The sequence below is a fragment of the Ipomoea triloba genome, chromosome 8 (genome assembly GCF_003576645.1).
Source record: "Ipomoea triloba cultivar NCNSP0323 chromosome 8, ASM357664v1".
Lineage (NCBI taxonomy): Eukaryota > Viridiplantae > Streptophyta > Magnoliopsida > Solanales > Convolvulaceae > Ipomoea > Ipomoea triloba.
In genome coordinates, this window is record NC_044923.1 from 18,205,645 (window position 1) to 18,222,455 (window position 16,811).

The following is a 16,811-nucleotide window of genomic DNA, read 5'->3' on the forward strand; positions in this document are numbered from 1 at the left end:
CTTTTATTTTTGTTTGTCTTTTAGTTTATCTAATCTGAACTAAAACCTATAAAAAAGTTAAATAATCCCTGAACCCGTAAAGTATTGCATTCAAGATTCACAATGTTATTTAAGTACACTTATTATTAATAGGATAATGTCAAATGATTTAATTTATGCACTCCACCACGTCCACGCTATTCGGTGCTACATTGCTGGTTCAGTCGTTTTTCCACCGGTCACTTCTTTCCTCTGGTGAACTATTACAGATTTACAGGCACGAGTCGTCCTCCAGCTGTTCGACGAAATGCCTGAGAAATGGTCTCACACATCGCGGCCTTGAACCTTTTCCTTCCATCCTCACAGTCGAATGCCCCATTCGTCCCCTCACTTGTTTTTGTGTTTAGGCCAGTGTTAATGGTTCATTGCCTCCCAAAATTTAAAACTTTTACCCTTGAGGCGGCGAAAGGGATGGGTGTATACGGGATTCTTGAGCTGAGGAGGACTGGGAGGAGCAGGAGGAAGAGGAGAAGTGAGGGCTGTGATTGGTGTTGCTGTGCTGGAGGGTTGGCGAGCGAAGGGGACGCTGAGCTGGAGGCGAGGATTTTGGAGTTCATGGAGAAATCCGAAAAGCCCGCGACGTTTCCGTCTAGGAAAGAGTTGGAGAAAGCGGGGAGGTTCGATTTGGCTGATGCTATTAGCGAGAGAGGAGGGTGGTTTACGCTTGGTTGGAATTCAGGGGATGAGGAGAAGGTAGATAAAGAAGCCGAAACATTGGACTTTGATTTTGAAATTGAGAAGCTTCGAAAGAGACTGGCGAGTTGTCAAGAGACTACAACTATTGAGAACAATGAAGTAGTGCCTTCTCAAGAGACTGCAGCTTTTGAAAACACTGAAATGGAGTATTCTGAGTTTGAAAACAATGAAGTGGAGTCAACTGGTTTTCATGATTCTTCTGAAAGTGCATCTCAGCCAGCTTCTTCGTCCGGTAGATTATTGTGAGGTTCCTATTTGGGATTTTTTTCCCCTGATAAATGCTTCTCTTTTGACATCACCATGCATATATCTAGGCTTTTGCTAACTATACACAATATGTAAATAATAACATTCTTCTGTTACTGGAATAATGTGTCTTATTTGATTGCTTTATCGCTTAAGTGGATGAAATTATAGTTTTTGGAACTCTTAGACATTTAACTCTTGATATTAGTGGTGGAAGAAGTCAATGAAATTGGTAAGGAAAAAGAATTCTTGAAAGGGTTTATCTTATGTTTCTATGGATTTATGTTTTTCTTAGATAGCTAAGATTTGAGTTGTATAGTTTTTGCTGAGTAATTTCGATCTTTTCTTTGTTTTTGGCTCAGAGAAACTGAAGCTGAGGAAGGTGGTGGGATTGAGGGGATATTAAGTCGCTTAGAGAAAGAGAGAAATTCGTCCCTTGGTATCAATATTGGAAATTATAGAAATGGAAGCCATGGTTCGAGCAGGGACAACCAGAGTGATAGGAACCCTGTATCCACTGGTTCTGGTAAGTGTTGTTTTCATTATCAACCGGTTATTCTCTCTTGGTGTTAATGCTTTTTAGCTGTGGTTACATAATCTTCATAAATGAAGACTTCTTTAGTTCTTTTATAACATGCATTTGGATGTTAATCTCCGTCTTGGCATTTGTAGAACTGTACCATTAACATGGTAGTTATTTTTGAGTTTATTTAATAATTCTGAGGCTTTTGCTGTGAACTGGTTGAACTGTTAAAGGTGACATGCGTAGTTGGCTGATTTATGTTCATTTTGATGTAGGCTTATCCATACAATCATTTTCTAAACCATAAAAATGCGATCTTATTTCATTGTTTAAAAAGACAGGATTGACCTTGGAATGATCAATAGCCCCAGGGAAATTAGACCAGATTCATGGAGAACGTGGAATCTGCAACGTGCTGGCACTCAGGATATAGAATTTGAAGGTCTTTATTTTCCTTTCATCTGATTAAATATAAAGGATTCATTACTTGGTGTTTGAGATTTTAATGTGTGGCTTGAAAATGCCCATTGACCACCATTTGATTCATATTCTCCAATAATGTACAGCAGCTGAGATTGCTTTTAGTCAAAATAGAGAAGGTGAAAGAAATGCTTCAATGGATGACATAGATCTTCTGGCAGAAAGTGCTACTGATGATTTGCATAGGCAAAATGGTAACAATCACAACAACATAAGAACTCGCCTAATGCACCTAGAAGTTGAGCTTGCTTCAGCTCTTCAGTTGTTGAGGTCCAAAAGTGAAGAGTACATTTCAAGAGAGGTGGGACATCTCATTCTTCTGTTTTGTGATTCAGCCAATTACTTCTAACAGAGTATTAGGGATTGCCATTTTCTTCTCATACATTCATCTTAATTTACTGTTGTTCTTTTTATAGAATACCTAACTAAATGAATTCATTATTACATGTTAACAACCTGTCACAAGTTCAATCATTTGTTTCTGCTATGAGAACCAAATTAGTCATAGCTGGTTAGACCATTGAATAGAGATCTGGCATTTGTTTTGAGTTTTCAACAGGCAAAGTCATTTCATGATTGTTTCACAAATATAAGTCCATATACCAAAGTCAAACTATCATTCAAAAAATAGTTGGTGTTGCATTGAAGTCAAATTATTATTCAGTTATACCCATATAATTGTTGTCAGAAGTTCAATTTTTATGGCCATAGACTGACAATTGGTTGGCATTTTTTGTTTCCATTGAATTTAACATATTTGAAATTTTCTTGATTTCTACTTGGAAAATTGCTTTCCTGGTTCATCAGAATAAAATCTAGTTCATACTGCATTTTGTAATAGTTAAAATGTCATCTAAGATTTCTGGTCCATATTTTTATGGATGTTAGGTCAAACAGCTCTGGGTTGAAATCTAAAAGTTTTGCTTTCTTTCTTCCTTTCTTCTTCTTTTTAATTATTTTCTTGTTTCCACACTTCAGAATGTAAATTCACAATTATCTGTATTTGGTGCCTTTGTTTCTAAGATATCTTTATTTTGACAACTGAGAATAATAGAGAGAAATGCCATACTTAGTTACAATACAATTTGATGTATAGAGACTACAATAGGCACAGTATTTGTACTAAAAGATGGAACATAGGGGTACTAGAAATCCTAAGATGTATGTTTACTATGCAATAAGCAAAGTAAACTAATAAAGTAACTAACTGATACCTTTAAGATTTTTAAACTTATCAAACTATGGCACACTAAACTATTAATAAAAATTTTCTTTCAAAAATATCTTTTTCTAATTGCAAAAGTCATATGCAAGGTAGTCATCCAGGTGCTCTAGATAATGGTTTCCTTTAATTTTCCCCAGGTTACTAAAAGTGATCTGGAAAAGCTTTCTGATGCATGGGAATTCCAGGAGAATGAGTTCATTAATGCTCACGAGAGATTGCGGTCAATACGTGCAAAGCTAGCTGTAATCGAGGGCAAAATGACACTAGCAATAATGTATGTATGATTCCATTCTATTTAATCATTTACTTTGGAATTATGGATACACATCTTCAATTAGTAAACAAATGCTATACTTTTCAGTGATGCACAAAAGATGCTGGAAGAAAAGCAGAAAAGGATTGATGGTGCTCATAAAGCTTTGCAACTTCTTCATAATGCCCATATTGTTTGGCCTAACCCTGCTTCAGAAGTTCTTCTAACAGGTTCCTTTGATGGTTGGGCAACACAGGTTTGATTTTATTTCACATGAATTAGTAGAAAGAAGCTTGCTGTAGTTTGCCTTAATTAAATCACAATATTTTCCTTATAGAATTGCCCAAACTTACTTACTGTAGGACACTTGAGCAATGTTCCAAGTGGCACAATTTATGAATGTTTGCTAGAATAACTGTAGAGAGCAACATCTAGCGGGTTGATGGGGGCAAAAACTAGATTACTAGATGCCATTCTAATTTTGAGGGTTACGTCAATCTTTTGGTGACAGGGAAACTTCATTTTGTTGGTTTATTTCTTCCTGAAAAATTGATCATCAGAAAATGATTTGTTTTTTCATACTTAATCAGTCTGCAATTTATTGCCTAATTTTATTTTCTCATTTAATAGAGTTAAGTTAACATGGTGATGTGTCCAAACCAGTGGTTCACATATCCAGTGCTTTCCATTCTTGTGAGTTAAGGTTAGGTATTATGTAGATTCAGTTTAGAAGCAGATACAGTTGAAACTCAAAATGGGGATAATGGGCAACTATTATTTGCTTCGTTAAACAACTAAATTTGATATTTATAGGAGTTTCCACACAAGATATGCTAATTTGATTGCACTTAACCTACAAGTGGAAAAAAAAAAAAAAAAAAGACGAAAAGATGTGCAAATATGATTTTGCGAGCTTTTTTTTAATTTAAAGCAAAGTTGTTCTATTCTTCTCAGTCATTGCAAGTTTGCAACCCTGATTCCTTGTATAGCAAAACATCTACCATACTACAAATCTACAATCTAATAATGGAGTTTCCCATAAGGCAATTTGATAGAAAAAAGTTATATGATCTATAATTTCTTGATGTTCATTCAAGGGTCTGTAACTACCAAAAAAAAAAAAAACAATAGGAATTAGTTACTTTTAAAGTTAGATCTATATCGTCATTTCTATTGATGAAATTGATGGATAACAGACATCAAAAGCTACGTAAAGTCTTTGTACTCTGATAGATTAATGGGCACTTGCACTTTTGAGTCTGTAAATCATTTCAAATCCCCGTTACTTTGGAAAGAAAATATCATATTAATCATCTTCACTATGTTTTATCCTTGATTGGTAGCATAATATGCAGTATTTGATTGCAGAGGAAGATGGAGAAATTGAGTACAGGTGTTTTTTCTTTGCGCTTGAAGTTGTATCCAGGCAGATATGAGGTTCGTTAGTTGTTATCTCTACACTGCCGTAGCTCAGTGACTTCAATATTATATACTCCTTTCGGAATAGTGAGTATTTCATTCAATTCCTCTGCAGATCAAGTTCATTGTTGACGGTGAATGGAGGATTGATCCTCTACGCCCCATTGTTCAGAATAACGGGTATGAAAACAATCTAATTATCATCACATCAAAATAAAACCAACCCGGCATTGCTAGACTCTCACAAGCTCGTGCAACTAATATTTCATCGTCTTAACCAGAACTCGACCTTAGTAGGTAGTTAAATTCTATTCTTTTCTTTTCTTTTCTGATGATGATGTTTTAATTCCTGATATATAGCTTCCTTTATAAAATTTTGTAGCACCCATTTAACAGAGTAATGTTTGTTCCCCAGTGACACAAAACCAAACATTTTATGATTCAATCTATCATTTGTTTTTTGCCATGAAATCTTGGGCAGTCATCTCCAATTAAAGTAGTGTATTGATTTTCAGTGCTCATAATTTACATAGGAATCTGTTTGCCACTTACACTATTTTTATATTCATTGTTCAACTTTTGAATAAAATAAGATTTGAGTATAAATTAATTTGTTTTACATGGGTCCGTCCATATCATATCATAATTGAGAAATGAAAGGTAACCAATAAGAAAGAGACACCGTAATGAGTAAAATTAAGAATGGGAAAGGCTAAAGGCGGAAGAAATCCAGCTTTGGGAAGAGGACTCAGAAATTGGGTCCCCACTGGCTGTCTCAGATTCTTATCTGATCTCTCATAGTCTGATCTGGAAAGCTAAGGTGAAGATCGGCTACCTTCATCATGGGGCCGCCGGCCACCTTCCTTAGCTTGGTTTGCATGCATGCAAGATGGCGACTACTGCTTTACTTACACGGACAAGTGCATGTCCGACGTGAATCTTCCCGATCAACTTCATTATATTATTACCATCCTCATCAACTTTCCTTTGTCCGTATTTATTGGGCAGGGCTGGTAAAGGGTTAAGTCCATCAATAAATGACTAGGGAGATTGTTGGGCGGGAGTATAACCAAGTCGAGCACGGGCGGGAGTATAACCAAGTCGAGCACCTTCTCTTTTTCGAAAATGTGATAGTGATAAGAAAATAGAGTTGCGCCTTCCTTACAAACTATAGCTTTTGGCGTAGTGATTAATATTTGATCCTAATAGCGTATTCCATCTCATCTCTAATACTTCATTTCTTTGTTTTCCCAGTCATCGCCAAATTTGTTATTGCGTACTACACATATATGGATTGTGTTTGCCTAGAAGGCACCTTTGGGAAGTTTTATGTCTCATTGCAATTGAGAGAAAAGAAATGCTTCATACCATGGTTGTAGTAGGCGCTAGCGCTAGTCAGGTGGTAGACTAGTGCGCTTAGGCGACGACCTATAAAAACAAAAAAAAAAAAATAGTGCATGTATGCGGGTGTATGTCATATTATATATATATCTTACTTCTCTTATTTATATAAATAAATAAATATAAATATAATTAAAAATTAAAAAGGCCCACTCGGCTGAGTTAACTTTGCCTAGTTGGCCACCAAATCGATCAAGTCGGCTGAGTTAGGCACTAGGCGGCCGCCTAGGGAACAATTTACCTCAGCCTAGGAGTGCCTAGCGTCTAGGCAGTCGCCTAGGCCGATTTTTGCAACCGTGCTCCATACAATATAATATAGATGAATGACATGTGAAATTTCAAAGGGTTTGAAAAATTACAGATTATATTGGTTGTCAATTATATTAGAGTACTATCATGCATTGCAAAGTAGATCACTAATATATATGTTTCTCTTTAATTAGTATATACTACATAAAATTAACATTCAGTACATTAAAATAAACCTTTAGTTCACTAAAAATGAGTATTTGTTAGTGGTCCACTTTACAATGCGGACCACATGATCCACAATATATTTTTTTCCTAAGAAATGAGGAAGTTTTATTAAGCATATGAGGTACAATTTGTATATGAATTTAGTTTTGATATAAAATTGAAGGATGTGTCCCACTTTAATTAAAAGTTTAATAATTGAACTAGGCATTTAACATTAATAATGCTAAACAACTCTAATAAGTTGCAGTTCAAGTTCCATGAGCAAACACATTAATTTGCTTAGGAGTATTGAGTTTTATATTTTAGGAGTATTTAGTACATAGTAACCTCTTAGGGGTCACAGGCTCAAACCGCGGAGGGATATTGTCATAATATAATAGTACTTAGATGATAAGGAAAATTCTTAGTAATTACTTGTGAGTTTTCACTATACTGTTCCTGTGTAATAATCGGAGATGTAAACTGTATTACGCGATGAGTTCGAGTGAAAGAATTTTGACAAGAATCGAATAATAGAAGTATTTGTTTACAAGTTATTATTCTCTCAATTGATGCCTGGGAAGACATGTAATGTTTGGTTGAATGAGTATATTGTCACGTATCCACCCATAACTCCCCCTTTCGGTTATGGAATTGAAAAAGTTGTTGAAAGAAAAAGATAGATTGTTCCTTAAAGTAATTTCATCTCTTTCCGTATCTTTCTAACATATAAGTATGGGTAATTAAGTATAAATATGAGTGCTTTAACATGTTGAGAAAGTATAGATGAACGGATACTACAATGTAATAACGTTAGTAGTAGTAAAAAAAATATATAAATGTGACAATGTTTTAAAAGTCGTGAGACTAAATGTGAAAAAAAATAGTAAATGATTAAATGTAGATATGATCTAATAGTCATTAATAAGAATCAGAAGTAGAAAAAGTTCTCGACTACCAAGAAAGGTATTCAGAAAATTTAGACAATTGGACTGACTAAGACAACCGGCGATTTTCAGTAATTTTGAGATTAGAAAAGAAAAAAAAAAAAGTTCGAACAGCCATGGCATATATCCTCCTTCAAAAGTAGTAAGAATTTTCTAACCATTCAAATTAAAAATGGAACTTCGGCTTCCACCGCCGGCCTCCGGCCGGAGCTCTAATGGAGTTTTGAGCCGGCGGTTTTGGTCACCTTCTACGTTTGTTCTCACTCTTCTTCCGCCCCGACCACCGTCGCAGCTCCGTCCGCCTCCGACCACCGCCACAGATCTTCTTCTTCCGTTTTCTTTCCCTTTGAATAAAATAATAGTAGGTAGGTATTGGGATTTGTGTTGGTAGTCTTGAACTCTCAACCCTACTTTGACTTTACCACTTTTTATTTTCTCTATTATTGTGTTTTCCTCTCGTTACTTTCACGGGCATTTTTCCTCTCGTTACTTTCACGAGCTTTTCATTATCATTAGCATAAATCGTTTAGTTTGGTTTCGGCAAGTGTTGATCTTATTCTGGGCGAGCAAAAAAGAATGATGACGAAGACCCAGATCTTTGACGAAGCTTTAAGCTCCTTGAAGAAACATAGCTTCCTAGTTATGAAACAGTCTGTGATTCAAGTTTTCTATAGCATAGTTAGAAAAGTTGTTTCTATGTCTGACTGTAAGGAATGGTTTACCATTTCATTGATCGTTGATGTAAACGTTTTATGTTATGAATTAATGGAATAGCTACGTTTACCTTCAAAAAAAAAATTAAAAATGAACCACCATCAGATTTAATGTCACGACTTTATCAATATTGACCGGACAACTTTAGCTAAGTTGGTCGAACTGATCATAAGATTTCAAATTTGATTTTCATGTGAGCGCCTATTGATTACTTTCTTAGTTTGAACTGATCAACTTTAGATAGCAAGACAAGTTTCACCCAGAGTATATCTTTGAGTAGTGGTCTATTTACCTCTTTGTAATCTACAGTTCGTTGCATTTATTATAAAAAAATTGCAATGATATGCAGTTGGTTGTTGAAGTTCTTCAAGTCCACAACTTGCATATATGCATGTTTAATTTATTTCAAGAATTTATAGCAAAACCCCCTTGAATTGGTACAGAGATGTTGAAATATATCGCAGTTGTCGTCTCAACGACTCTTTGAATTGAAACACAAACATTGTACAAGATTATGACTTCTCACATGAATGTAACTACTCTTGTCTTTTAAAACTTCCAGTTGTGTTATATGTACCGTTGGTTAGACTTTATGCAAATTATATTATTAGAAAGTATGCTAAAATGTAAAATTAAGGTTGTATTTGTTAATATATATATATAGGGTCATGTTCAGGTGTGGCCGTGTTCTCCCGTGCGGTTCACACCACTCAATATTACGAAATACATCACTCAATGTTACGAAATACACCACTCAATGTTAAGAAACACACCACACAAATATGCACTGTGGTGTGTTTCTTAACATTGTGGTGTGTTTCTTAATATTGAGTGGTGTATTTCGTAACATTAAGTGGTGTGTGACCGCACGGGAGAGCACGGCCGCATTTGAACAAAAATCTATATATATATATATATATATATATATATATATATATAAAATTAGAAAAATGTTCAAATGCACCATTAAATTATATATAGGAATACAATTAGACCACTTAAAAAATAAAAAATAAATTAAAAATAAAGTTGACTCCCTAAGCAAGTAAAGATAGTGTAGTTATATCAAAATGATTGATTATATCAAAATGATTGATTACTTAGTTAATTAAATGTCATCTTGTCTATGTGGCATTAAAAAAAAAACTATACACACACGCGCGTGCACGGAGCACGCGCACATGCACACACACGCGCACACATATTGGATCAGATGCGACAACCTTTCTAGGTGCGAATATGTGGACAGATCTGGATCATCGGATGCGTTCATATTAATTGTTGAAAATCAATGAAAATAAGAAAAATACGGTGGCATTTTTGTAATTTTTTGCACCAAGTATATTTCTGTAGTGTACTAACCACTGGTCAGTGGTGCACCACCAAATGTTGGTCCGTGGTGCACTAAGTGTTGGTCTATGGTGCACACGGAATGCTTGATGGTGCATTGGACTCAAAATGCCGTCAAGGATATCTAAATGCACCAGTGTATAATTAAAATTACCAAAATTTCACCTCATTTTTCACCTTATATTGATTTCTAGCCGTTATTTAAGCTCATCCAAATGTCCAATGGTTCATATCTGTCCACACGTTTGCACATATATTCTGCAAATTAGTTAGTTTAATGTTTTTAATGTCTGAATTAAGTTCTTCAAACTCAATAATACCACTAAAGAAAGTTGCTTCAATTAAATATGAAAAACATAAACCTACCATCGAATTTGGACACAAAATTTTAACATAGTATCTAAATATAGATCTGATCTTGCGAGTGTTGATAACAAAACCCCTAGGATATATGGTTAGAGGGTAGTGTTTGGTAGGGTTCCAACATTAAAATCTTATATTATACAAAATTCCTTGGAACAACTGTCGATGTTTACAAAACTTAAGGAAAGCAAAATTTGTTCCTTCAAAGCTACGTGTTTAATCTGTCGCTGCCCATATACATAAAATATTCACCAATATCTTATTATTGTAATTAAATTATGTTTATAAGTAACACGTGTAATTAGACTACATCAGCAACCATTATCATATATCAAAATTATTTGATTCCGTTACCAAATATAAAATTAAGAAACAAAAAAACTTTGTGACGACATTCTCAACGTCCAAATTGTTTTAAGAAATGTTTTTAGTGACAAAAATGTCAACATCTATTAGCCAAAAAGTCCTTGGCTAGTGATTTACACTTTAGAAAATTCAAATTTTTTGACTTTAGAGGCTCCTGCATGCATTCTTTCAGGCCCTCCCAGTTCCCATGTCTGGATTCCACAATTTTTTAGTTAATTACTCGTTAATTATTTGTCACAATAAATTTATTAAATGAAATTATTTTAAACGTTACAAATTTTATTTTAAATTATATTTTTAAGTTTAAAATTTGGTGTCTTGACCATGTGATTTAGTGACACTGGGAGGTCATTGGTTCGAGCATTAGTGGGGGCGGTATTTGGTAGTGCCTCTTGGTACTAGTAAAGGCTCAGATACCATGTTAAAGAGAAGATTTATGAATATGCTGTCTTATACAATACAAAACCCTATAAATAGATGCTAGAAGACGACGAATAAGAAACAAATTTCCATACGCCTACCTACCTAAATCCCTAAAACTGCCTAATCTATAGAAATTTCAAATACCAAATATATATATATATATATTCCATAACAGTGAACATTATTTGTATATAAGGTAGAGTTGATTTGGATTAAGTGAAGGCCACAAGCCCACAATTACATACCCACCAAAATAGATATTGATCATGCACAATAATGAATGGGTTTGTGACATTTGGCTAGCTTCCAGACACTATAAATTAGCAGTATTTTAATGCAATCATATTCCTGTGGATTTGCATAAAGATTTCAAACTCAAACAGCTTGCAGAAAGCACACAGAATGGTGACAAGTAGGTGTAAAAATATGCACATGCTTTTAATCTGGTCTTTGTATCTACATCCCAGAAAGTGACTCATCATGACTCATCATCATCTTTTACAAACAAGCCAAAGAATCCCCCACTTACTAGGTTAATTATGCATGCAATTTGTACCATAAACACCACCTGATTGATTAGTGATGAGGATTCACAGTCAACTTAATTGTGCAAACATACATCATCATGGTCAACTAAACAAAAATTCGTCGCTACCGCCTTAACTCATTGATTCAGTAAACAGTATTTGGGGGGAAGAGACTAAAGTCGACAGCGGCAAAGGAAAGATTATGTCTAAAGTAGATCATGGTCAACAAAATAAAGATTCGTCCGCACACGCTTAGCTCATTTATTCAGTAAGCAGTATTTGAAGAAAGAAACCAAAGTGGACAGTGATAGTCAGGGCTGGTTTTTTATTTGCGTGGCCCTGTTCTGGTAAATAAGTGATGCCCTATCAAAATATAAATAAACTGCGAATTGAAGAAAAGTGATTCGCGTGAATATTACAAAGTAGAATTTTTTTTTGAATAATACGTAGTAGAATTTAGATCAGTCATGAAAACTTGATTTTGAGCCAATATAATCACAAATACATATACTAACTATTGGGCCAGGGCTGGACTAGGGGCCCCCAAAATTTTCGGGCAGTGTGCTGTTGCACATCTTGCACGCCCTAAAATCCAGTCCCAGTGAAAGTGTGGAGATTATGTTTAAAGTGGATGGACAGATCCTTGTGCGCACCGACATTTGACACTGTCTCTTGAATCACTAAGTTACTGTAATTTACATCCTCCCAAATTCTCTATTAGGCTCGGTATGGGGGTCATTGAGGTTGGGGATTCAACTTATTGGTGAAAACAAAAGATTCTTGAACCAACCAAAATATTCATTCACTAATCATAGTTTAACCTTATTTACAACATGTATGTTATTGCATGAGAAAGCACTACTAGAGTACTAGGTACCAGAAGCTGTAGTGGCAACAGTGGTAAAAGATAATGAAACAAAAATACTAAAAAGAGGTTATATTATATTATGTTTGTCTAGTCAACAAGCCCAGAAGCCCAGAACCAAGGAGAGTGATCAGAAATGGAAAATCCCAAGTTGCAAGAATTTGCAGGTATCTGCTGTAGATGATCTTCAAGCTTTGGGAAGCTGAGTGTGTGGAAAAGATTTGGGGGAAGGCTATCATCTTCATCCTGGGAAAAATCTGATGATTCCAAAACATGTGAAGAATCTGCAGGCTCCAAGAATTGGTTCCCAATCCCATCAGTGCAGTGTGGGCTGTCTGAATCAAGAACATCACTTTTGGCTGAACTTGCATCTTCTTGCTTGCAAACTGTGATTGATAAAGCTTTTCTATCTGCCAAAATTGTGCCAGCAATGGGTTGCTGTTTCTGTGGTTCTGCCTCAAATGAAGTGATTTGATCATCCTCTTTTCCTTTGCTCTTCAGTTTCTCTGTCAGCAATTGAACCTATTGCAGAACATTAATAAAACAGTGCCATGAATGTAAGCCCAATCTGAATTTGAATCCAGGAAATGATGAAGAATTGTTGGTGGAGATCAATAAAGATCAAGTTTAGCAGTTGATGGTTGAGGATTATTGAGCAGAGGTCAGTAAAAGTCAAGTCTAGTACTCAGTGATTGGGGGATTCTTGGGCGGAAATCGGTAAAGACCAAGTCTAGCATGCGGTGACTGGGAATTGTTGGGTGAATGTGCAGAATTGTTGGGCGGAGACCGGTAAAAACAAGTTTAGCACCTGGTGGCTAATAAATTGTTGGGCTGAGGCTAGTAAATGCGAAGTCTAGTACCTGATGGTTGAGATATTGTTGGGCGAAAGCTTGTAAAGGCAGTCTAGTATTTGGTGGCTGTAGAATTGTTGGATGAAGGTGTAGAATTGTAGGGTGAAAGCTGGTAAATGTCAAGTCTAGCATCCGATGGTTGGAAAATTGCTGGGTTGAAACTAGTAAATGCAAAGTCTAGCACCTAGTGGTTGAGGTATTACTAGGTGGAGGCGAGAAAAAGCCAAGTTCAACACCCAACGTCTCAAAAATGTGATGATGCGTTATAAGGAAATAAAGTCTAGCTATAACTATTGTGCTAAGTGGTAAGTAAGTGATAAGGATGAAAATTACGATTTTACCTGATGCCTCAACTTGTCATTTTCCTGGGAGATGGCATCAAACTCGGATGTGAGTTTGTGATAGCTAGCTTTCAAGGAATCAAACTCCTTCTCAATCTGTTTAGTTCTGTTGCGGGCTCGCCGGTTTTGGAACCAAATGGCAACCTGTCTAGGGTGCAGCCCAAGTTTTTGAGCCAAATGGAGTTTCCTCTCAGGCTCAAGCTTGTTCTCCACCTCAAAACTCCTCTCAAGAAACTGCACTTGATCTGGCAAAAGCCGCCTTTTCTTCTCCCCATTGCTTCTGCTAATTTCCTCTTTCTCTAATCTTGCTTCTTGCAAACCATCAAAGTTCACCATTGATGCAGGGCCTGAAGAAACACAATGAGTTATGAGAAATTAACACAGGGAAAATCACAGAAATCCTAAAGATTTCAACTAGGAAAGAAAGTTTTGTTAAATCCTTAAACAGAAAACCATCAAAGTAAACAAAATCCTAAAAGAGGATTGCAGATTATTGAGCAGGGTGGAGAAGAAAAACTACCATGGAAAGAGGGCTCAGAGTCAGGAATCCAAAGAGAATCCAAAGAGGGAGGACATTTATCAGTTTGAAGAATACTAGTTCTCAGGTCTCCAACCTCCATAGCTTGTTTTTTACTTGAAAGTTTGGGTCTTTGAAGTCAGAACTTTCCTGGGAAATGAAGGAAAAGCTTAAAGAAGAGGAAAAAATGGGAATTATGGTAATGTGATAAGTGTTGGAGAAGAAGGGGCTCACACCCAACACTCAACAGAGGAAAAAGAAACAGAAAACACAGCAGAGATCAGTTGTTAAGAATACTGGGCAATGAAAGAGAGAGAGAGAGAGAGAGAGAGAGAGAATTGTGAGTTGTGAAAGAGAGGTTGATGAAGCTTATAAGCAAGGAGCTTAGCTTCAATATATACGCACTAGCAGCCAAGCACAGTGGAAAGCTTTCTTCTTCCTCAGGGACATCAGTTGATGTGAATTTCCTATTCAGCCCCTACCTTTGCCTAATTGGCCAATGCCCATTATGATCTATGAATTGGAAGGTAGTGTACAGATCAAATTTGTTTAGTTTTTGTTTATTTGAAAGTGCTATTTGCATTATTGCACAGGGAATATAGGGTGGTTTTTTTTTTCTTTTCTTTAAATACTCATTATTTTTTACAAAGCAATAAATGTTCGATCTTATCACCCATTTGGAATGGTAACAAAGGTGTCATCACATTATTCACACTGCACAAGGCAAATTATACCATGGATCGGAGTTTACCTTGCATTGTAGATTCTGATCCAAAAATAACCTCCCGATTCTGTATTTGTAGTTGACACATTCTGTGCTTGTAGTTGACAGATTTTGTACTTGTAGCTATCATATTATGTGTCGGCAATTATCAAGTTATTTGTTTACATGTACAGAAACGGTTACCTATAGGTACAAAATGTGTTAACTTAAGTTACATAATTTTTGTATTAGAGTTCACAATTCAATATGAACCATGGTTCATGATATAACAATTGCACTGCACAGTAGTTGGCTTGGTGGTATGGTAGTAGTGGTGATGATGTTTGTGGTAGTGGGGATGTTGGCGGCAGCGGCGGCGACGGTGTTGCAGTGGCAATCGTAGTGGTGGTGGTGGTGGTGTTGGTGTGGAAGTGGTGGTGGTGGTGCGGGAGGAGGGTGGTGGTGGTTATGGTGTTGGAGAGGGGTGGAGGTGTTGGTGTTGGTGATGGTGGTGGTATTGGTGGTAGTGGTAGTAGTGGCGGTAGTGATGGTGATGTTGTCTTGTGGTGGTGTTGGTGGTAGGGGTGTAAATGAGCCGAGCGGCTCGCGAGCTGCTCACGAGCCGCTCGATCAAAGCTCGGCTCGAGTTTGGTCAAATTCGAGTTCGAGCTCGAGCAGCTCGTTTAATAATCGTGCCGAGCTCGAGCTCTAATGTCTTAGGCTCGTGGCTCGACGAGCCGCTCGCGAGCGATATATATATATATCGAGTTCAAAATCTGACTCGAACTCGAGTTCGAGCATGAATTCGAGCTCAAATTCAAGCTCGAGCTCAAACAATCGAACTGCTCGAGCCGAACTCGAGTAGCTCAAAAATTGCCGAGCTCGAGCTCTACCATCAATTTTCAAGCTCAATCGAGCTTGAGCTCGAACTCGAGCCGAGCCTTCCTTAACGAGCTCGAGCTCAAGCCACCCTAGGTTCGAGCTTGGCTCGGCTCGTTTACACCCCTAGTTGGTGGTGATTATTTTGGTGGTTTAGTAGTTGTGGTGGTGGTGGTACGTAGTAATGATAATAATAATTCGCAAACTAACTTAAAATATAAGAGAGGGAAGAGAGATAGAAAATAAAGAATTCAGAAAATATCTTCCGACTAAAAAACTATAAAGACATTTTTTCTGTTGACTGGAATGAATATTTTCCGATCCTTTGAGTACCCAAACACTTGAATATTCGAAAATGACTTCCGAAAATTATTTTTCGGGTTTTTTAAATTGACCCTAAATTTAAATTTAGATTAACATACTAAAAATATCTAAATCAATAACTTATAAGGTTCACTCAAAATTTTAAAGTCGGTTTAGATTTTTAATTTTACTTCACAATTCAGATAATATGAATAATATCTAATCCTAAGAGTGTGTTTAGTTCAAGTTATATAATATTAATTAGGTAATCTGGGTATACTAATATTATATGACATTGTTGATTTGTTATGTGATACCTTATTCTTACATTTCTTTTCAATATTTAAATTTTATCTTTATCAACTAACCCTTATATACACTAATAAATAAAATAATAATAACAATAATCTAAAAACATAATAAGTGTGAATGAAGGTTATACCCCTCATTTATGTCCGTTTTTTCCGTTAAGTTTTTTTTACATTATGCTCTAAAAGTTGTACTACATAATATTTTCGACAAATATACCCCTACCATTATAACTTCCGTTATCTTTTCTACTATTGTTACTATGCACATGCATCCATATATTTTCTTATCTTCAATAATAATAATAATATATACACATTAAATATTAGAGTTATATGTTAGTTATTTTTTTAAATATAAATATCCAATTTATAAAAATATTTTACATTATTATTATTATTATTATTTACCATATTAAAATTTAAATAAATTTAAAATTTTAATATAAAATACTAATATTGGGCACCTATTTTTTGCGCATCGCGCATAAAAAAAACTAGTATATTTATACATGGAAAAATTATAATTTTTACCCCTCCATAATATGTCAATTATCAATATCACCCCTGAATTATTAGTGGTGTAAATATTGCCCCTCAATTTTCAAAAACGGTA

General features: G+C 35.7%; 2 protein-coding genes across 3 annotated transcripts; one reads left to right on the forward strand and one right to left on the reverse strand.

Moving 5' to 3' along the window:
- The first annotated feature begins 160 nt into the window (after positions 1-160).
- Positions 161-5,352, forward strand: LOC116028103 (protein PTST homolog 2, chloroplastic-like). 2 transcript variants are annotated; one of them, XM_031269902.1, is made up of 8 exons: positions 161-977; positions 1,344-1,507; positions 1,842-1,946; positions 2,074-2,285; positions 3,347-3,483; positions 3,571-3,718; positions 4,831-4,899; positions 4,997-5,352. In XM_031269902.1, the coding sequence occupies exons 1-8, from the start codon at positions 298-300 to the stop codon at positions 5,096-5,098; spliced, it is 1,617 nt and encodes a 538-aa protein (XP_031125762.1). In that variant the 5' UTR covers positions 161-297; the 3' UTR covers positions 5,099-5,352. The 2 variants fall into 2 exon arrangements, with proteins under 2 accessions (XP_031125762.1, XP_031125760.1); XM_031269900.1 differs by having other exon boundaries at positions 162-977; positions 2,071-2,285.
- Positions 5,353-12,208: 6,856 nt separating this feature from the next.
- On the reverse strand, positions 12,209-14,343 carry LOC116026700 (homeobox-leucine zipper protein HAT5-like). The gene is made up of 3 exons (XM_031268065.1): positions 14,006-14,343; positions 13,486-13,832; positions 12,209-12,815 (listed from the first exon to the last, which is right to left on the reverse strand). Exons 1-3 carry the CDS (start codon positions 14,103-14,105, stop codon positions 12,384-12,386), a joined length of 879 nt encoding a protein of 292 aa, XP_031123925.1. The 5' UTR covers positions 14,106-14,343; the 3' UTR covers positions 12,209-12,383.
- Positions 14,344-16,811: the final 2,468 nt, after the last annotated feature.